This window comes from Vidua macroura, chromosome 4 (assembly GCF_024509145.1).
Source record: "Vidua macroura isolate BioBank_ID:100142 chromosome 4, ASM2450914v1, whole genome shotgun sequence".
Taxonomy (NCBI): Eukaryota; Metazoa; Chordata; class Aves; order Passeriformes; family Viduidae; genus Vidua; species Vidua macroura.
In genome coordinates, this window is record NC_071574.1 from 64,986,019 (window position 1) to 65,008,224 (window position 22,206).

General features: G+C 40.2%; 1 protein-coding gene across 2 annotated transcripts in view; it reads right to left on the minus strand.

Annotated features, from left to right (window-relative positions):
- The window catches only part of FAM193A (family with sequence similarity 193 member A), a 75,672-nt gene extending 53,813 nt beyond the window's left edge, over positions 1-21,859 (minus strand). For both annotated transcript variants that reach the window (XM_053976049.1, XM_053976047.1), the window contains exon 1: positions 21,435-21,859. In XM_053976049.1, coding sequence (XP_053832024.1) covers positions 21,435-21,668 — 234 coding nt within the window. In that variant the 5' untranslated portion in view covers positions 21,669-21,859. The remainder of the gene's footprint in view (positions 1-21,434) is intronic.
- Positions 21,860-22,206: the final 347 nt, after the last annotated feature.

The window sequence follows — 22,206 nt, forward strand, 5'->3', positions numbered from 1 at the left end:
ATGCCAACTTTAACTATTTATTCCATGAAACTCACAGATGGGTATATTCATCCCTGCCTCAACCACTGCCATAGAATTCACCTCCCCTGCTTTTTTATTTTAAAAGTCTCATGTGACAACTGATCACTATCAAATAATACCTTAAGGCAAAAAAAATTAAGAAATAAATAGTTGTTTTGTAAAATGGAGTGTACAGACTCTACCAGAAGTCCCTGCTGTGTTCTGTAGATATTCTTGAGTTTAACTCCACTGCTAAAACCAAACCAACATAAGCTGTAATTAAGAAATATATCTAAGTGCTGCCTGGAACATGATATCATGAAATTTGTCTTGACAAAGGCCAAAGACATTCCTGAAATAATTACTGTAGGTTTTTTTTTTTTTTTTCCATAAGATATGATCTGATATAATCCCTATTTAAAAAAACTGCAAGTAGCAAATCATCTAGCAAATTCATCTAGGCTCAGAATCAAACATCAAGTAGTGCTCTTCATCATCACTTTTCTTCTGTTATGTATTCAGATGCTTTTATCTGATGAGCCATTTTCTCCTTATATTCCAAGAAATTGGAAAGGGTTAGAGAACAGGTCCTTGGAAGACAGGGACACAGACAATTACATCATCCTTCCTACAAAATACTCACAGAACTGATAATTCTGGAAGAAATCCCTGCTGGATACCCAATAACTTCCCACTTGACATCACTGTGAAGAGATTGAAGGAGCAGGATAGAGTCTTTTTTTTTTTTTAATTCACAGAATATTGTGCACCCAGACAGAGGCCATCAGCACAGCCATCCTAGAGGTCATTCTACCTAAGTCACATGAAATTTGGCAAAGCTTCCATGAATACTGTTTGCAGCATATGAACAAGTACTGGGTTTTGTCAGGCTCAGAGTTCTGATTATCCCTCTCTAAATTGCTATATCCCCTAGAAGCTTTATCAATATAATTTCATGTTTTCTTTCAACACAACATAAAAAGAAAAACAGCATTGCCACAATTCCCTACAACCCACTAGCAAATCCATTACTGAAGGTTTTCCATGACAAAAAGCTGAAAGATCCATGTCATCTGGGGGCAAAAATATTTCTATTGCATTTGAAATCTAACAAGCTGAAGTCTCCCTTACTTTTTCAAAAAAAGCAGTGAACAGTAGGTGCAGTGCTGTCCCACCCTGAAGACAGAAGTGCCCAGTTCTTGCCATGGCCCTGTCCACGTCCCTTCTCAAGAAGACATATGTGTCCAAGCAAGGGTTAATAACACCACATCTGACTGCAGTCTCTGGTGGTTAATGGTTAATTGCTTCCAGCAGAGAAGGATCACTATAGCAGGGAGCAACAGATCCCTGATGCCATGAAAAGTACCTACGCTTGCAAATCCCAGCTTGTCATTTTATCTTCCTCTGAACCTAAAACCATCTGTCTTATCTTACAAAAATTTGAGAAGTATTAGAATCACAATTTCTACCATGCTTACATTTACAAACATATACTTGAAAAATATATAACATCTACCATACAGAAATACATATTGTACTGCAAGAAATTAAGGATTTTGTCCTTGGGGAGCAGGAGGGGGAAGAGAAACCTAAACTTACACTTTTGCCCAACTGTCAAGCTTTACTTTGCAAACTGCAGCATCACTATTTGTACAAATGGCAGCTGCAGCTGATGAGCCATTTCCTCATAGCATCGTAAAGAGAGGAAAAAGTCAGTTTCACAGTAAATTAAAATTATTTTGGTCGTTAAAGTAATTTTTAAAAAATCTACATTTAAGCTTAAGGGAGTAAATTAAAACATAACTTAGTAGAGAAATATTACAACCTATTTAGTGTAGTAAATAATGACACTTCAGCAAAGAAATGATGAAGATAGTAAGAATCACAAAGCCCCACATTTTGAAGTAAAATTTAAATACCAGTCAGAAAGCTGCAAACCATAACATAACCTTGTGTTCATCTTCTTTATGTCTTCATTTTTCTCAAAGAAAATGTTTTTAAACAGAACAAAATTCAACCAACTACAATACACATGAGGCTATCAGTTCTTAAACTGTGTGAAACCAAGACAATACAGCACATCTATACTTGTGCAACCAATTACTTGGCCAAATAAGACCATTTATTCAGATGAAAGCCAGTAGAATTAATATCCTTATCTTCCTTGTATTTTGCTTTGCACTGATCTGAGTTACTGCATGTAAATTAAGAATACATTGCTAGAAATTGGTTCTTTTTTAAGAAGTATAATTGTGCGCATGCATATTTAGTTATTCGTACTGATGATTCTGTAATTTCTTGTCTTTCATTATATTCAACTCATTATTCATAGTTTATATTTCCAACTGCCACAATTTTTCAATTCCCATCTCCAAATCAAAAAATTGCACGTCTTAAGGGTGCACTGACACTGAAAAGTGTCTCGTTCTGTAAGAGCCTTTCTCAGATTAACTCTCTATCAGGATTGGGAAGTAAAAGGGGATTTTGTTATACCAATGGCTGATGCTCATCACTACCACTGTGAAAAGGAAACATGATTCCAAGATGCATCACACTGTTTTCAAGAGGAAGGAAGTGTTAGTGCTGCTTCACAGCCCTCTGGAGGAGACCTCATTTGGTCAACCACCCTCAAGAAATGCCTAACTGGAACAGACATGGTGACAGCCAAACTGGGTCGTCAGCAAGAGGCCTGCCTCGTTTAGCTTAGCAAAGCAATTCAGCGCTCTGCAAGGGTACTGGGGATGGGCAGAAAACAACAATTAAACCAAGGACAGGGAAGCAGAGTCAAGTGTCCTGGAATATACTCCAACTGAAGGACAGGACTATCAGTCACAGCACAAAGGCTATGAAGCAGAACTGAAGATATGGACAGTGAAGATCTATTTCAAATGAAGTTGAATCAGCTAGTGAAAGGCATTTTACATATTTCTACAGATAGACAGAATCGAAACAGCTGCCCCAATCCCTTCACATTTTTATCACCATTCACATGAAAAAGCTTTGCAGCTTCCCAAATACATCTGCAACTCAATTGTAATACAAGAGCTGCCTTTGTCTTCTGGGTGTATTTTTCAGCAGAGGACAGGAAGGGATATTTGTCTACAAGAGTTTTTACAAAGCTCTTACATATCTTTTAAAACTGCATTAAAAATAAAAAGCAAAAAAAAAAATTAGTATTTTGTGTAAAGGTATGGACAATTTGCAAGGTAAAGCAAACTTAAAAACCTGAAACCAAAATAAAATCATAGGGGAACGAAATCAGGTCTTTCACTGGTGGATGTGCAGGAATTAATTGTACTTCATAAGTTTCAGCACAGCATTAAATGCCATCCCGTAGCTGAAAGTGAAATGGCAGCAAGTATACAAAATAACAGAATTAACTTAAGTGCAGACAAGCTTCGACTTGAGTGAAAACACATTTGTATCTGTAATACTTGTGTGTGCAGCTACCAAGAACCCAGGCTTTCCAGTGGAAGAAGGAAGGGAGGGAAATTTTGTTTTAATTACACACATCACAAATTCTTTAGAAGCACATACCCCTTCCCACATGCAATACTTCCCTTATTCATAGCTAAATATGACACAGCAGAACACAGCCAATCCACCTCCTACCAGGATTCTGCCTTTTCTGTTCTAGGAATATGTTCAACATTTTCCCAGTGATTTTGCAGCCACGTGGTAAAAAATGGTACCAACAGCTAATAATGAACATGATTCAAGCATTCATTTTCCCAAGTACAATGAGCAAAGTGTTCTGAGCAGGTAGTTAAAACACCCCAAAATTCTCTCAACTAGCCCTGACAGGTAACACCCATGCATATAAATTATTTTCCTAGTCAGAGTTGCTAGAGCTTTAATCTGTTGTTTCAACCTCAATACTGAACAGAAATACATAAAATTAATAGGATTACACAAAACCAACCCAACCCCAAGATGTGCCTTATGAACAGTAGAAAGCACTCATCCAAAGGCAAGTTAAGAGATGTGTAAGACAACATCTAGGAATTAACTACCTGACTATGTAACTTCAATGCTACAACTGCAGATGCCCCACTCCAGGAATTATGTTACAAGAAAATTATCTCACTTGTTAACTGTTTAACATACATCCTCCTGAGAGAAAAATCTCATAAAGCATTAAGTAAAGCCACATTCTGGACATGGGAGAGGCCATTTTCAGAATGATTCTAGAACTAGCCATGTTTTTCCCTCAACAGAAAAAAAGAAATGTGAGACAAATTACATATGCTGTACTACGATGACACTGACAGTACAAGCCAGAGAAATAGTTATCTATTTCTAAGTCATTTCAATTCTGCAAAAATCAGCATCAGTAAGAAGCAGAGTCTGGTTTTAATAGTTAAGAACAATCAGCAAAATTACAGGAGATGCAGCCAATGAGCTTTAACAACAGACCTGCATTCAAAGGCTGTGTTTCTAACAAATCATTACAAAGTTAATGAAACCCCAAGTTAAGCTAATAGCCACACAAGATTACCTCAGTCCTTGCACTTCATTATCCTCAAACCACTGAGCTCTCAATGCTCACCATACACACACATATCACCTCACACCACTTACTAGTTTCTTATGGCCACATGAAATACCCTGCTGAAACACAACACATGGTTTGCTTCAAGCACCACCATGGGAGGGAGCAGACACTGAATCAAATGAGGAAATGTGTAAAACTTGAAGTTTTTTGACCCAAATTTACTGCTACAACTCAAGAATCAGAGATCAGTGTCCAAGGAGTCTATTCAGCTACCCCTCACCAAAATGCAGAGGTGTAAATGGCAGGAAGATAACAATGATTCCAACATGCATACAAGGAACAAAAAAAGAAAGTGGCATCTCCAAAACTTTCATCTGGAATGTTCCCTGACCCAAGGATGAAAAGATTATGATGGGACAGTGAGACAAATTTATGTCTTGGACTGGATTTCTAGGAACATTTGCCTGTATTTCCTACACTGAGGAAGATTACAAGGAAAACATACAGTGCGCATAGTTCTTTCTACATGACAGATTCTTAGAAAGAGGTTTTGAGATTTGGATTGTGGGGTTTGTTTTGGGGGGAGTGAGGCATTAAGGAGAAGCAGGAGGCAGCCCAGCCAAGACATCTGTGACTGCAAAGTCTTTAAGGCAGTTCAAGAGGAGACTGCAAAAGACAAAGCCAAGTAAACAGCTGTATCAGAAAAAACTCCATAAAGAACAAGCTGTATACTTGGATGCATATTGCTCCAGATGTTCTTTACCTCTTTCAGACCCAAGAAAATAAAAGCTGTTCAATGGTCATTCACCACACTGACTACTCTTCATGGATACTACTAACAACAATTGAGAACAAACAAGAAGCTCCCAATCAGCTCTCCACATCCCAACACTGTCAGGAACAAATTCTCCTTGCAGACAACCCCATGAATTTGAGAATGCTATCTAAGGACAGCTCTGGCTTCTCTGACCATGTGATGAGGGTCTGCCTGCCAGTAGGTGAGAATGTACATTACAAGGAATTCACATGCAAAAAAAGCCTTTCCTGGTTGTCAGCTTGAGGGAAGACTATTTTTCACTAGGATGATGAGCAAAACATCAAGAGCTCAAAGATGATATACCAAGGCAAAAGCCTAGAAGTAAGTACAAGCAATTACTCATAGAAGTTCATAAATCCAAGTAACCAATCAGTCACTAATGTGTAAAGCATAAGAATTAGAATTCTCTGAATGCGACTAACACAGTGATCTACTCCATAAGAGTCCCTTTCCCTCTGGAATACTAACAGAAAAAGGATCCAGTCAGTTCACAAAAAAACACAACAAAAACCTAAACATGCAAACAAAAACCCAAACCAAACAAATGCCGAGGAGTGTTATGCCTTATACCCAAAGGACACAAGCATCACAAATGCAGAGAGAGGTATCCTGCAAGTCTGCAAATAATAAAAAGAGGAAAGCAAATGAGTGTTATCAAGCTGCAAGCTTACCAGAGACCATCAGAAAAGGCCAACAAACAGATGTTATCCTTTCTGAAAGGGGGAAAAAAAACCCCTAAGACTTTTTGTTACAAGGAGATAATAAGAATCTAGGCATCTACTGGGAATGGCTCAAGGAATGTAAATTTTTAAAACACAAAGCAACTGGAGACACTTCCTTTAGCTGTAGCAGCAAGAAAAAAGTAGCTGACAGTAAACAATAAGTTTCACTGGAAGTGAACCATCAATTCAATGGTTACTGAAGAGGGAAAGGAAGGAAGAATAGCAAGAGACAGATTTTACATCACTAAGAGCTCACAGATGACAAGTCTATGGGAAGGAAGACTTAATTCTCCAATGACACAATAGAAACAAACAAATTCAAGAAAACCAAGCACAGCAAGAGAATAGAAAACATAGCAAGAGAATAATGACTCAGAAAAAGCACACATGAAGGGAGTAACAAGCATAAGAATGGCAAGAGAATAAGAGAGACAAATATGTAAGGCTAACGGCACAAAATGAAAGAATTCTTACTAAACAGCTTGAGGCTACTAAGAAATCATTCTATCAGTATACTACTACTACTACTACTACTACTAGAATTTCTCCATTAGTGAATGAGGAGAGAAAAGAGACTGATGAAGAACAATTATCACCAAAGAGATCAACTACAAACAGGTGACCAGTACAATTAGCACAAGTAACTGAGTAAAAATATCCACCCAGAATCAACTGACTATTAGAAAGAGTCATACTTAGAATTTTTTCCAAGTAGGCTAGATCTGCTAACATTCAAGAAACTTCCTCAGGAAATCCTTTGAGCCACCTCAAAAATCAATACTCCTATATTTGAAAACTCATGGAGGATGTCTTAGATAATCAGAAGCTTAGAAAAAGGTGAACTATTTAAACCCTTTCTTTAAAAGAAAGAAACTACCTCACTCCTCTTAAAGAAACCCCAACCCTCCACCCAAAAAAAAATTTTAAAAACACCAAAAACTGAGGGAGGAAAAAAAAGGATAGTGAAGGTAGAAACAGCTGAGGAAGGTAGAAACAGCTGGGACTGTCTTCAGTTCCCAGAAAAGTTAAATATGCCCAAACAATCTTTTTAAGCACTTAGATGATATGAAGAGAAGGAACAGCCACTTTGGTCAACCAGTAAAATTTTCTTCAATGAAAGATTTACACAGGGGAGGAAGAATAAATGTCATGATTTACTTGATTAATGTCTTTGACAGCCTTAAGTATTGAAACTTTCTCATGACCAAATTAAATAGCAAGATCTTGACAATTACCATGAATTTCCAAATAGTTCTAAGTGACTATATGCAAAAGAGGAGTCAACAAGGTCAGACTGATGGAAAGAACAATGCTACCTTGGGATGCATAGGTTATGTGACACAGGACATAATCCTTTCACCTAATACTGCTCCAATAAGTCTCAGACGAACAACTGCAACTCATCGTGAACACAGGTCATGGAGCCAGACAGGAACAGCTGGAGAAAAGCCACAACAGAAGTACCACCAGACACAGACAATATTACCTGCCAGAAAAGGCTGAGAGAACTGGGGACACCAACCTTACACATCAGAATACTGAGGAGAGAGGAAGAGTCAGGTCTCTCTACCCACAGCAAACAGAATAAGCAACAAAATGTTTGAATTGCAGCAAGGGAGGATTCTATGCAATAGAAAATTAACAGCAAAGTAGTTAAGAGTAAAAATAGGCTGCTTGGTGAGGTTGTGGAGTCTCCATCAAATAGGTCATTTTAAGAGCAGGTTAAACAAACAAGTAACAAAAGCAGAATCAGTACTGTCTCCACTGGCCAGAAGACAGATGAATGAGATAAAAATAAGCATAGAAAAAACCTTGAAGTTAAGACTTTAGAGCACTGATAAGAGATTCTGGAATATTACAATCAGCTTTGGTGTCAGATTTAAGGAGCTGGTTTACAAAGACGGCTGCTTGGATTTTTGTCTACTTCCTAGAGTGCAATTAAAAACCCCAAAACAACAATGACAAAAAAGAAATTAAAAACCACAACATAAAACAATCTTAAAAAAATTAATTGTATTCTTCAGACAAATAATCCACCTTTTAATATGTATTAAGGTATATAATTACAAAGACTAATATTTTTTAATATTTTAAAAGAAGATTAAAAGCTCAAGAATTAGTGGAGTCTACCTGATATGATTCACAGAGGGAAAAAATAGGACCAAAAAGTTCAACTCCCCTGGAAGCTACACAGCTCCTGATACACTCTGTTGGTCAGACTACCTGCCTGCTCACCCGTTACCCACACACATGCTCTCTCTCACAAATGCTCAAATGAAAGAATGATTAGGAAAATGGAAAAAAAAAAAAAAAAAAGCATAATTAGAAGGATAAATCCACATAGTAGCAGTGGGACACAGACATCCTTTCTGCCTCTCCCACCCCTATTTATGGCAGTACAGTGGAGCTGTAAGCCTACCCAGTATAATTTCCAACTATCCAGGCCAACTAGCTCAGGAGGTCTGACCACAAGGACTGGTTTTCCATAAAGAGGAGCTACCAAGATCCTTCCTGTTCAATAGCGTCAGTCAAATTTTGCTTAAGAGGAAAAGAATCCCAACAGCATATTGGAAGGGCAGGCACAACAGGTGCCAGAAAGACATCTTCCAGTGATCCTCTCATGCTTTAACAACAGGGATTTGTGCTCCACTAAACTCCAGTAAAGTCCACTAAGCAGAGACACCTATAAAAGAAATAATCATCGGACCCACCACTTTTCTGATCATGTAGCAACATTCATTAATAGATTACTGCCATAGCTATGCAAACTCTCTCATGTCACAAACACCATCCTACACAATATCCATTGTCCTGAAAAAATTAAAACAAGGGCAATTTCTAGTCATAAATAAAGTCTTCAAAGCATTAATAAAGGCAGTACATTGCATCAGCTATTTTTTACTGATCATGAGTTAATATCAACACTAATAAAACTTAGCCTATAACTTCAAAAAGTTAAACTACTCAAGCACACTATACAAATAATATATTTGTGGCAGAAGTGTCAGAGACAAGACAATGCAAGCAAAATAAAACAGTGAAGACTAACTTCCTGTTATAAAAAAGAAAGAAATATATGAGTAACAAAGAAACCATAGAAAAAAAGTTTTCCATCAGACAAATTCATCCCTAACTTGGAAAAACAATTTAAATGTAAAAATACAATTATTTGGGAATTATTTTTTAATATTAGAGCAATACCTCATATACTGAGGGTTGGAGTGGGAGCGTTGATCTGCTGGAGGGCAGGAAGGCTCCATAGAGGAATCTGGACAGGCTGGATCAGTGGGGCCAAGGGTCTGAGGTTCAACAGGGCCAAGTGCCAGGTCCTGCCCCTGGGTCACAACAACCCCTGCAGTGCCACAGGCTGGGGCAGAGTGGCTGGGAAGGGCCCCGTGGAAAAGGACCTGGGGGTGCTGGTTGACAGTGGCTGAACATGAGCCAGGTGTGCCCAGGTGGCCAAGAAGGCCAATGGCACCTGGCCTGGCTCAGCAGTGGTGTGGCCAGCAGGACCAGGACAGTGACTGTCACCCTCAGCACTGTTGAGGAGGCCTCACCTTGAGTCCTGATGCTCAGTTCTCAGCAGTTCACTGCAAGGAAGTAAGTCACTGAGGTCCAGAAGAGGGATGTGGAGCTGGTGAGGGGTCTAGAGGGTAAGTCCCATGAAGAGTGGCTGAGGGTGCTGGGGGTGTTTAGCCTGGAGAAAAGGAGGCTCAGGGGTGACGTTACTGTTTTCTGTAATTCCCTGACAAGAGGCTGTAGCCAGCTGAGTCTCTTCTCCCAGGCAACCAGCAACAGGACAAGTGGAAATGGCCTCAAGCTGTGCCAGAGGAGGTTTAGGTTGGACATTAGAAGGAATTTCTTTGTGAAAACAGTTGTTAAACACTGGAATGGACTACCCGTGGAAGTGGTGGAGTCACCATCCCTGAAGGCATTCAAGAAATGACTGGACATGGCCCTCACTGCTATGGTTTAGTTGACATGGTGGTGATCAGACAAGGCTGGACTCCAGGATCTCAGAGGTCTTTCCCAACTTAATTGGCAATGTGATTCTGTATCCTCTGTTTTGTAACATTGTACACTATTTATATGCTATTTCACCAAGTTAAGATGTCATCCTGATCATCAGCTTTTTCCATGTTGACTTTCTCAGGATTATCACAAATACAAACAGGGTTGGGAGTAAATTTCTTTGATTTTTTTTTTTTTTTTTTAGTGTTTTCAGTGCAAGGGAGGTCTAATACCAGTTAGGATCCTCTAGGCTTTAGCAGAGAACACACAGACTACCCTGGACTTTTGCAGCTGTCAAATCATCAGTAACACCTGACTGAGAGGATGAGCCAATCTCACCAACAGGTAACACTATCAAGTGCAACCCACTGACTTCAGAGCTTCTTTCAAAACTGGCTTCACACTTAGACAAAGCCTCATTTCTGTGACCTTAGTTAAAAGCCACAAAGGCAAGGTTCTACTTAAAGAATAAATTACCGCAGGCCATTTCTAGCAAGGTTTTAACAAATTTTTAGGGATCAAAACAATCCCTGAAACCTTACACAATCACTAGATTTTTCACCAGAATAAAAATGAAAACATAAGCTCAGAACTAATTTGAATATTGACAGAAGAAAGTTCCTCTTCATTTTTTAAGATGCAGCCATGAAGTTTACAAAAAACATACAACAAGCAGTCTAAATAATATTCAATGAATGATTGTCATAATTTCCGCATAATTCTGAAAAGCAGTAAGCTAGGTCACCAATGATAGCACTTCTGAAAACATGAAATAATAATTAATATTTAACTTAGTTACTATGCAATGTTTCTCAGTACAAAGTTCCATACCCTCCTACATAAGGTTTCAAATCTCTTAACTAGTGTATACTGTAGAAGCTTGGCAGCCTGTTTTCCAGACAGAAAAGTAATTGTATTTTTTTTTTTCCTTTGAATGCATAAGAATATTTTTTAAAAGCTTTCTTTTAATCTAAAAATTATGGAACTTTAACTTTGTCCACTTTTATTCTTGTGGTTCAGACTATTATGATGCTAAATATTCCAGCCTAGTCAGCTTCAGGCTGCTGTTGCAAGCTGTCTCAAATCACAGCAGACACCAGTACAATTCCCTGCAGACTCCCTGAAAAGGAGTGGAGAATGACAGTATAGTGGAGACAAATCTTGGGAGTAGCCAGGAAAAAATATGAAGATAAAATAAAGATGATCACACAGATAAAACTGCAAAGTTTCTTTGACAGTAGAGTTCTATCTCTTGCTGGATGACAAACTAAAACCATAATTCATCTGAAGCCTATTCCAGTGAAGATCTGGGTTTCAACTACACATTAGTTACAGCCACATAGATAAGTTAAGGCCATTAAAACAAAATTGTGAAAAACTTCTAGTGAACCTCAGCTAAACCACCATCTGTTGTGGCAGCAGTTTATTGAAGATAAGCAGCCTGGAAGCATTATGGCAATTAAGAAATCTTTTGGTCATTAACTCCACACCAATTAAACAGGCTGGTAGAACCGTACTGTGGCTCAGAACTGCTTTTTAAGGTGAACTCTTCTGTTCCCAATGATTGGTTTCACTATGAGACATAGTGTGGCAAAGAACCTTTAAACATTTACTCAGGTAAGTCTTTGTCCATTGGTAGCCCACATATATGTGTGTTCTCCTGCTCAAAAATTATTTCCACGCACACATACAAAGTCTTTACTTCATTCCTACACTTACATAGCAACCTCTTTAACCCATATTCAAGACCACCATGTTTCAAAAAGCCTCAGTACATGCACACACACATTCTCACTCATGCATCTGTCCAAGAAAGTGTCTCTGGACTTGCATCACCATTAGTGTGATCCAAATTCAGAGTGTCATATCTATCTCAGTGAAATATTCCCTACAACACATTTGAAACAGTCAACTGTTGAATTTAATATAGTTATAGAAAGAGGTTCCTTAACTTCCATTAATATTTATAAACTAACAAAAGTCTGCCTACGACAACATGTTTCACTCAAGGCATTTTTAAATTAAACTACCAATCTCAATGGAAAAAATCACCTAACAGTAGAAATAGCTGAACTACCTGCTCAGCCTCGAGAAGAAAAGAAGACAAAGAGTACATCTTATCAATGTCTCTAAGCATCTGAGAGGAGGGTGTCAAGCACATGGAACCAGGTTCTACTCAGTGGTGCCAGGCAATAGCACGAGAGGCAAGAGGTGAAAACTGATGCACAGGAAGTTCCACCTGAACATGGAAAAGAACTTGCTCACTATGCAGGTGACTGAGCCCTGGAACAGGCTGCACAGAGAAGCTGTGGATTCTTCCTGACTGAAGATATTCAAGAACTGTCTGGAAACCATCTGGTGAAAGGTGCTCCAGGAAGACCCTACTCAAGCAGGCAGGTTGGACCAGATGACCCCACCAGAGGTCCCATCCAACAGCAACAATTCTGTGTACAATTCAATGGTATCATCACTTTCCTTTCTTCTGCTCTGAGAGCTAAAGTTTCTATTTCTGCACACAGGGAAAGAAACAAACAAACTCAAAAACACCCCACCCAAAAACCAGAAAATAAGCTTTGGCATTTAAAAAAAAAATCCTAGTTTAAAACCTTAATTATTTTAGCCCCACAATACAGAAGAAATCATGAAGTTTGCAGTGCCCACAGTTAGTGCACTGACTTCAACCGCATCAACATACAGCTGTTTGTACTAGGTCTCTCTCTTTGAAAAAAAAGCCTCAAAGAAAGAAGTGGGTGGCAGAGTGTATTCAAGTCTAGCACCCCTGCCTAAAGCCACATCTTTTGCTTCTAAGGAGCCATCATTGATGCAGTTTGACAGCACAAAGCTGAAAGCAGAACAGGAGTCAAAGTAGAGTCTTACAGCACTTCACAACACTACATGTACACTACATTTAATATGGTTTCCAACGTATTTCAACACTACACATGATAAGATATCCCCTAATACACAGACTTTAGAGTAATGGCTTGCATTAATTAACAGACTGCTTTCAGGAAAATGATTCAGTTGACAGCGTTCTTTTCCTTCCCTCACTTTACAATCCTGGTATCATGACAGACATTCAAAACCTGAGGCACATGACCAAAACTTCTCAGTCAAATTCAAAACACAAGTCTACATCACGCCATGCTTAGTTAGTGCATTCAACAGTCTTTCTTGAACTCACTTGTTCATTTCAGAAGGCCAAGCATATTTCATGTACCATCAACAATGCTTGCTCTTTTACAGTTTTCTCCCCTCATTCACATTAATTCATCTCCTACTTCACCCAAGAGGAAAAAAACCACACATTTTAGTCTTAATCTATGCTTCCAAAGACCCCACCCTCATTCACTACCCACAGACTTCTGTTAACTTACCAAACCTGTAATTGCCACCTGTTTCTTCTGACACATGAGGAGAATAAAAGCAGAGCAAAAAAGACCAGTCCCTGAGAAAGCAGTGTTTATCTACAAAAAAGGTGCTGCTTCAGGGTCTTGTTCAGATGCCAGTCTAGTTGGGAAATATCCATGTTTAGAGCTCCTATATGATTGCTGGTGACACTAACACTGAGCTATCCTGCACTAGCTCTGGCAGCAGCCAGCCCTGCCAGCACACAGCTGTGCCAAGCCCACCTGAGGGACAGGTTACTACCCTAAATCCAGATCATCTATTAGCTTAGATAGCCAATTTTTGATAAAAGCAGGCTCAGGAGGAAATAAAAAGGTAACTACACAAAACTATATCTCAATTAATTCACTGTTGTCCACGCAAGTCTAAGTAGTAAAACCCTTTGAGTGGGCTTCAGTTGCCAATGTTTTTATTCCTAATTAATAAAATTATAAATAGTTATGAGTCCATGGAGCCCTTTACATTTTTAAATTACAACTACTGGATTTAATTACTACAGCTAACTTATCAATCATATATTATTTAATAAGCAGGTATCAATCACTAGAGTTTTATATTCTAGTGATGCATGCATATGTTAATAGCTCATGTCTACAGCACATGTACAGGTTTGTGACATAAACCAAACATTGCCCAGTTCTCTAGACAGTTTGGTCTTGCTTTAAGTAGAGAAGCTACTATTTCCAAAAAGAGCAACAACTGACAAGGAATCAAAGTGAGCAAAGCTAATATTGCAATGCAAGCCATGACTAAACAATCACTTTTGATATTATAGACATAATTAATACCTAGAAGAATAAAGGTGGGCATCTGAAAATTTACATCTAGAGCAGTGAAGCTCCCTGTGCTGCAAGCCAGACACTTCTACCCAGCCTGCTACCTTTCCCTGGAGAAGAGAAGAAACAGCTATTTAGAGCAGCAAACACTGCCCCAACAGCTGATCACATCCTCCATCTGTCTGCAGCTCAACACAGGCCACTGAACTGCTGCCAAAGCAGTTAAAGGAAAAAAAAAAAAAAAAAAAAAAGCCAGCAGCTTTTTCCTACGAGCAACTGTCATCCATGAACCCTCCCAGAAATTAGTCCTCACTGCCTATTGTGGCTCCTCCTGGACCACAAGCAATTTACCTCCCACAGGCACATTCTAAGAGGAGGAGATGAGCCCATAAGAGAAGCCCTGAAGTCCAGATGCTGTAAGTGACAAGTTTGTTCAAGATCCAGGCAGTCCACAGTGCTGGACTTCAAAATAATTACATTTGTGACCTTGTAAAAACTTAATTATTTACCTGGATGATTGTGGTCTCATGTTTTTGAGCATCCTTCACAAGTAAATACCTGTCAAAGCTACTACAAGCCAGTTCAACAGATTAGTGTGTGAAAGAAGGACTAATGTAAAGGACTGCTGTGCATGAGGACTTTGTGACCTTCCACAGTAAGTTACAATACAGAGGCACCTACAACCTATTGTGGCTTGTTCCTCTAGGCCTGAGGAGAGACTATATATAGGAATGTTTCATGGAAGCACACAGATTTTCTTCTGAAAATTGTACAATAAAGTAAATCTTTTATTTCCTCCTTATAAATGAGCAAAGTTACTCTTTAAGATATGACCCAAGGGGTTATGTATGATAACCTATTTGAGCTCCAACTTTTTTTGTTTTTTTCAGAGGAAGAAACCATAACTGAGTAGGCAGGTAGAGGCTAAGCATGGCCTCCTACATAGGTTTTTCACCTTATCCAACTTCAGCACTCAGCTTGTACCAAAATGTCTCCAGGCTCCCTTTAATAAAGAGTGGAGAGAGACAGCCCCTTTACAGAGTGATGCAGAACAGGAACCCGCCTCTCAGGTGCCTGAGCAGGTTCTATCATTACTAGGAATTTTGAGATGGAGAGAACTACCTTTGTGGCTTTTGCAAAAGAAGGGGAGTTGGTTATTTAAGAACATGGTTCAAGTTCTCACCCCAAGGAAGTTTTTCACCTGTCCAACATGAACAACTTCAGTTCAACAGCTTGGAAGAGGCTCACAGGCAGCTCCACTAATATTCCCCCTAAAATCCACTTTGCACAACAGTGCCTGGACTAACTTCTGCATCACTAAAGAGCCATACATCTTCTATTATAAAAAGCAAATAACAAGAGAATGTTTAGTAAAAAATATTTACCTCAGACATATCTTTGATAGTATTTCTGGTGTGTCTCCTCACAGGTGAGGAGGTGAAGGTCAGTAATGTCATAGGCTGCCTTGAATTTTTACAACACAAAATGAAGTAATTGTTGGGTCAAAAAAAACCCCGTCATATTTATTCTACTGCATTCTCAGAAAAGCCTCCATTTGGGCAGTTCCCGTAATACCATTAAGATTAACATAATAAATGTCATTTCCCTGTCGAACTCTTCATTTGCAGCAAAGAAGGAACTGAACTGCAGTATTCAAGACATTTAACTCAAATATTTCATTATGTTTAATTATCCTAGGAAAATTCCACATATGGAATATTCTTTCTCAAAACAGACCAGTCCAAGCTACCTTAGTCACTATTAAATTAAAAAAAAAAAAAAACACAAAAAAGGAAAATGTAGGGACTGTTTCCATTACCTTAATAAAAGGGGATATATGACCTTCTTTCCCATCAATGAAGAAACCCCAATAAATATTAAACCTTCTTTGATTACTCAGATCCATACAAACCCAGAACACTGCCTAGCACATCCATGAAGTCCTGTACATCCTAAGGAAAGCAAGTTTATTTCCCAGTAATTTCTCCCAATCACTTCTCCACAATATGTCTTCAGTAGGTCTGGATTTGTTCAGGACCACCCTTGCTAATACACATATCAAGGTCTGAACATTACTCTCATAGGCACCAAGCACCACCAAACTGAATTTCCACATCCACTCAGCTCTCCTTGCCAGGCAGAAGAGAGGCTCAGAAGAGAGGCTGACTGGATCTCTCACTGTAAAGGAGCAAGGATCCAAAGACTCCCCCCAAGATGAGATACCGCTACAACAGGATAAATGCCATAACCAAGAAAATAATGTAATATTAAATGCTTACATAAAACTTCAGGTACTCTTCAGGGTCAAAAAACTTGCAGGACAAGAACCCTGAATATTCTCATCAATATACACCTATTTCAGAATTAACTTTTCAAACTAATCTAGTTCCAAATTAAATCAACAAGGTCTTGCTTCCAGAGTCAGGAAACAAAAGGGAGGAAAGGAAGGGAGTCACTGTTTAGAGTAAAAAAATTCTCTCTCTCTCTCAATCTCTCACATTTTGCAACCAATACAGCAAGGGAAAAAAAATCCTCTGCCTTCTCACCTGGAATCAAATATCTCCCAACAAAGCCAAAGGAGGATCCTTAGCTGATACGGATTAGACACTGCTGAACCAGATGCCATTTTTTCAGACACACTTTTGGTATGTTTCATTTAACAATTCACAACCAATTATTGTCATTATCACTTGACCATGGTTTTGCAGGTGCAGGAGGTGAGGGAGAAATGGAATGCTCAGGGACTGGATATATATCAAGGTCATGAGTACACACAGGCACACACTTCCCAGGAGCAGCATTATGAGATCTGACCCAATCACTGGTACGTGTGCCTCTGCTTTCAGGTCTGTTAGCTGAAAAATGCCTGAACTGAGCATGGGAAGACGCTATGAAAGAGCTAATAATGTGAATGTTATGCAACCACTAAGCTTGTTTTAAAGTTTGAAATGTTCTGCTTAGATTCTGCTTTCTAAATTAGCCAGTTAACTCAACCATACCATCTAAAGCAAATCCTAATAGTTTTATCCCATTCTGTCTCATTTTATTATAAGAAGCAGAGCATAAGCTCTTCAGGGCAGGCACTGCATGTCTATTACCAAAAAAAAACCAACCAAAAAAAACAGTGATCTATCTTTAATCAGAGAAGAAATTTACTACCTGACTGTCACAAAGGCTTGTTTTTCTTCAAGTCAGTATTTATAAGCACTGGCTGCCTCAGCCTGAGGAGCACAGGTTATAATACTGTTTTATTAATTGGAGTTTATCTAGTTTACCTGAGCTTTGACAAAAATTGGCCAAAAGAAGTTTGCTTTTGGAGAGGAGGAGGCCCTACATACAAGCACAAAAGCTAGCTATTTGCTGAACTTCTGAGCTCCTGACAAAGCTCCTCTTCTGAGTGTTTGAATCATAGAAGGGGAAGAGAGAACAGGGAAAATCTGAAATCACAAATCAAACACAGATATCACTAAAACACAATGAGCTACAAAGCTGCTGAAGAAATTGGCAACGTACATTCTGCCATGTATAGAATCTCTGTTTAAAAAGCAGTACACCACAATAAAAAAAATAGTCTGCTGAAGTATTTTATGAAATTCTAAAACAGCTCTCAAATGTAAGATTCAATACATTACTACATTTGACATAAAATACTTTGAAAAATTCAAGTGAGAGAATTGTAAAATGGCTACTAAATTATTCCTTTTAATAACACAAGATTGGTCAGGCCTGTAACAAAAAGTATTTCTGTAGTTGACCAGCTACTGACATAGCACTCTTCACTCCAAAATACCTGAACATACTAATGAATAGCCAATTTTGCTATATATATGTATGAATTATGCAGTGGTTGCTAGAGATAATCAAATGCCTCTCACAACATCAATAATCCAAGTGTCCGTCAAAAATTTATAGGAATAAATTAAGAAAGCCTGATACAATGCATTACTGAATTAAAACAAAACCAAAACAGAACAGAGAGCAAGATCTATTTCTATAAATACACATGTTGAAAAGAAAAAATCCTAGAGAAGTCCTGCAGCAGCACTGGACAACTAAATGTCTTGGTTTCCAGTTCCAACTAAAGTTGACACAGAGGTTTTCAAAACTCAGACTCCCTTGCACTGATACACTGCCAAAGCACCCTTAACTTCACTAGCACTCCAAAACATCTGACAGTGCTTCAGAGGACAAATTCAGACACTATAAAGCATGTGCATGGAATAACATACCTTCCAGGAAGATCCCGTTAGGAGTTGCCCACTTGCATCCCAGAACAAGACTTAGCATGTACTCTAATGCAGAATTTAGCCTACAGTCTTAAAAAAACCTCATGATAAGATGTATAAAAACCTCAATTCAAATTTATTTGTTAGCTCTAACAGGGTTAGCTAGAATTTCAATACTGGCACATGAGCTTTTAGTCTGAACCATAAATACATTCATTTTTAAACTACAGTCAACCTGTTTTATAAAGCAGGTTCAAAGCATACATTATTCTGAATAATTATTGACACACACAAATGTGGACCACAGACAGGATTATTCATTTAACATCCTGTTTCATTCTGTCTTTTAGACAAGTTTTGGAAGAATCACCTAACAGAACACAATTAGAAGGATGTGCCCACCCCACCCAGAATAGCTGCCCTAAAACCCAGTAAGTGACAAAAGCTGGAAACTACATGAGAGCAATGAGAGCATGAGAACAAGTAGAACACACTATGTTGTGCAGCAAACACTAAATTCGTAGGGGGCTGGTGATTATACTTCACATCTTTTCAAAGATTAAATATTTAAGTTTGTTCAGCAGAGAATGGATTGATGATTTCTCTTACCCACCAAAGGGAACTTCACATTATTCTGGGTAAGATGAAAGTAAAGCAAGTCTGGTTACTACTTTACAACTATTAGTGTGTTGCTTACTCTCCATCCAGCCAAAACAAACATTTCACCTAATTTAGAAGTGATCTGTCCTGTAAAATACAGTTTTCTTTCTCAAATTCATAATGAAAAAACATCTGCTATTCTTTCACTCAAAAGACCAAGTCTTGTTTTGACCATGTACCTCAAACTATCAGATTTTTACATACCATTATGGTGATTCTATTTTCACATCAGCAAGAGTCTTGCAACGATGCTTTAAGATTTCAGCTTTGCAACAAGATTATCAGCAAATTTTTAAGTACTGGCAATTTTCATGTCACAACCATTGGAAAGCTATTGAAAGCGTCAAGAAAGAAGTCATTGAAACCAGTATGGAGTAAGCAACACCAACTTTAAAGAAGCATAATGGAGTATAAGGATTTACCTTCCAAGAAATTGAGCACAGGGATTTACCTATCCTCAAAAATTCATTCTAATATGCTTACTGTTTGATTGATCAAGGTCTCTGTTCAGGTGTATTCTAGTTTAACTAACTAATCTGTTTGTTTAACTGACTTAACTCCCCACTTGCCTATCAGTCTTCAGAACCACTTGTATCACACTACAAAGGGAAATGGAAACATTTGACATCTCGCGTGCAGGTGTTAGAGGCAGAAAAAGACCAAGGCAGAAAAAGACCAATTAAGACAAAGTCACAAATGCATTAAGTTACATGCTGTGTACACTTACAGAAGTATGAATAACGTGTAAGCAAATATAATAGACAGATGTATTCTCCCAAAAATTTAGTGCTGAAACACAGTACTTAATTTTCTAGACATGATATACTTTCAGAGACACTGAGAAATGTTATTTGGAACTACCTGGTCTGAAAGAAATAAGGAACATGAAGTAGGTAGATTAGCAATGATTTTGGCTTTTAAGATAAATTTCAGAAAGATCCCATACAGTCTGATGAGAACCAAAGTTTTAGACTACACATAAACACAAGCCACAAATATCAAAATACTGGGGGCAGTGGAGCCACATCACTATCCCATTCTGAGCATCACTTCGCTGCTGCTTTTAATTCCCTTGGCATGATGATGTTTAACAATATCTACGAACCTGTGCCTGTAAAGGCTTGCGATCTAAGATATAAAACAAAACAAGATGCATCTTCTTGGTACAGGTTTAGTTAGTGTTGAGTGATGACTTGCAAAGTTGGAAATAAAAACCTGCACACTTCTTTGCCATTAGGCCCATCATTCTTCTGGATATCTAAGTCACATATAGGCTACTGTCCCAAAAGGAAATGATGCATGAAGTTAAGTGTCAGATCAGGACAGACATACAGAAACAGTTAATGTAAAGTACGGGAGCCAAGTATGAAAGCGCATGAACCCAAGCTTTAAAGAGAGGGGGCAAAAAAGTCAACCTACAATCACCAGATTGATTGTTGACCCAGCAAAATACATGGGCACAAAACTACATGGAGAACAAAATAAATCCATTTATAATAGCGTGGTATTTCAGACTTGCTACATCACAAAAGCCAATTCTTTCATTTCCTTTCCATGTGCTCAACAAGTTTATGAGAGCAAGAGGAAACCGAGCAGGTGGTATGACATGCACATGGAAGTCTGAAGATGCTGTCAGCAGGAAATGCTGCTGTAAATATGATACCTGAACACAAGCTCTGTGTTGATAACAGAAAACTTGAGGTAACCTTCACAAGAGAAAGGAAGAGAAATGAACGTCTTTGCTCTTTTGCTACTTGAACCAAAAGGACATCTTTATAAGGGCTTAATCCTTGAGTATTTTTTCTTGGAAAAAAAAAAAAATCAGTTAAACTACATAATCTGCTCCCAATAAATTTCACCATAATATGAAATAATGTAACATATCTGGATTATTCCAAGGCACCAGCGTGCCAACCACAGTCCAAGCTACAATGAACCTCCTATGCTTAATAACGAAGTTGGCTACTGCAAAAAGGGCGTAATGGAGGTGTCTCTTTGCTTTCTCAAGGCCTGCCCGCCTCTTTCTTGCAGCTCCTCCATTAAGGTGAGACCCCGCGGATGGGGACGCTGAAGCTGATTTCAGGACAAGCCCCAGGACGACACGGCCCCGCGCAGCCGGCGCGGCCCTTCCCCCACAAAGGGTGGGGAGCTGAGGACGCTGCCCAGCCCCACCGCCCCCTCCCCGCAGCCCCGGGGCCCAGCCCCGAGACCCCCGCCGGGGCCCGAGCGGGCCGGGGGCACGGGGGGATGCCGCGGCGCAGCCCCCGGGCTGCCAGCGCGGGTGTGCGATGTCACCGCGCCCGCCCCGGCCCCGCTCACCTCGCCGTGTCCCGCCGCGGCCCCGGCGCCGCCCGGGGCTCCGCTGCCGCCGCCCGGAGCTGTCAGCAGGGCGCCCACCGCGCCCGGCGGGGCGGGGGCCGCTGCCGCCGCACCCCCGGCCTTGCCCAGCCCGCCGGTGCCGCCGCTGGGTCCCGGCCCGCCGGTGCTGCCGAGGCCGCCGCCCCGCTTGTTCTTCCGGCGCTTCGCTCCGCGCTTGGCGTCGGCTGGACTCATGGTGCTGACACCCGGGCACGGGAGGAGGGAGCGCCGGGGAGGAGGAGGAGATGGGGGGAAGGGGCGCGGGGTCGCGCCAAGCGCCCGGGGCTGGCGAGGCCGGGCGGGGCCGGAGCTTCCCGGGCGGCGCGGGCGAAGTGGGGCTGTCACGGCCACGGGGACTCGCTCGGCCCCGGCGCCGCTGGGCAGAGTTACCGTCCAATATGGCGGACACAAGGGGAAAGTGATCCCCCTTTACGTTGGGGGGCTCCCCCTCGGCGCTGACGGGAACCGGCCGCGCTTGGCACGCTGGGAGGTGTAGTTCCGCGCCTCGCCGTAGCCTACCAACTGTACAGGCATTGGACTATAGTTCCCAGCGTGCATCGCGACGCCCGCCTGGGCGCGGCGGATGAGCTCATCCGTCCCCGCGATGGCTGCTGGGAGTTGTAGTCCCCCGGTCTGCCGTTAGCCGCGCCGGCCAGCGTTGCCACCCCGGTCAAGGGACTACAGCGCCGCCCCAGAGCCGTGTGACTCCTTAAAGGGGCCGCAGCGCTCGGGG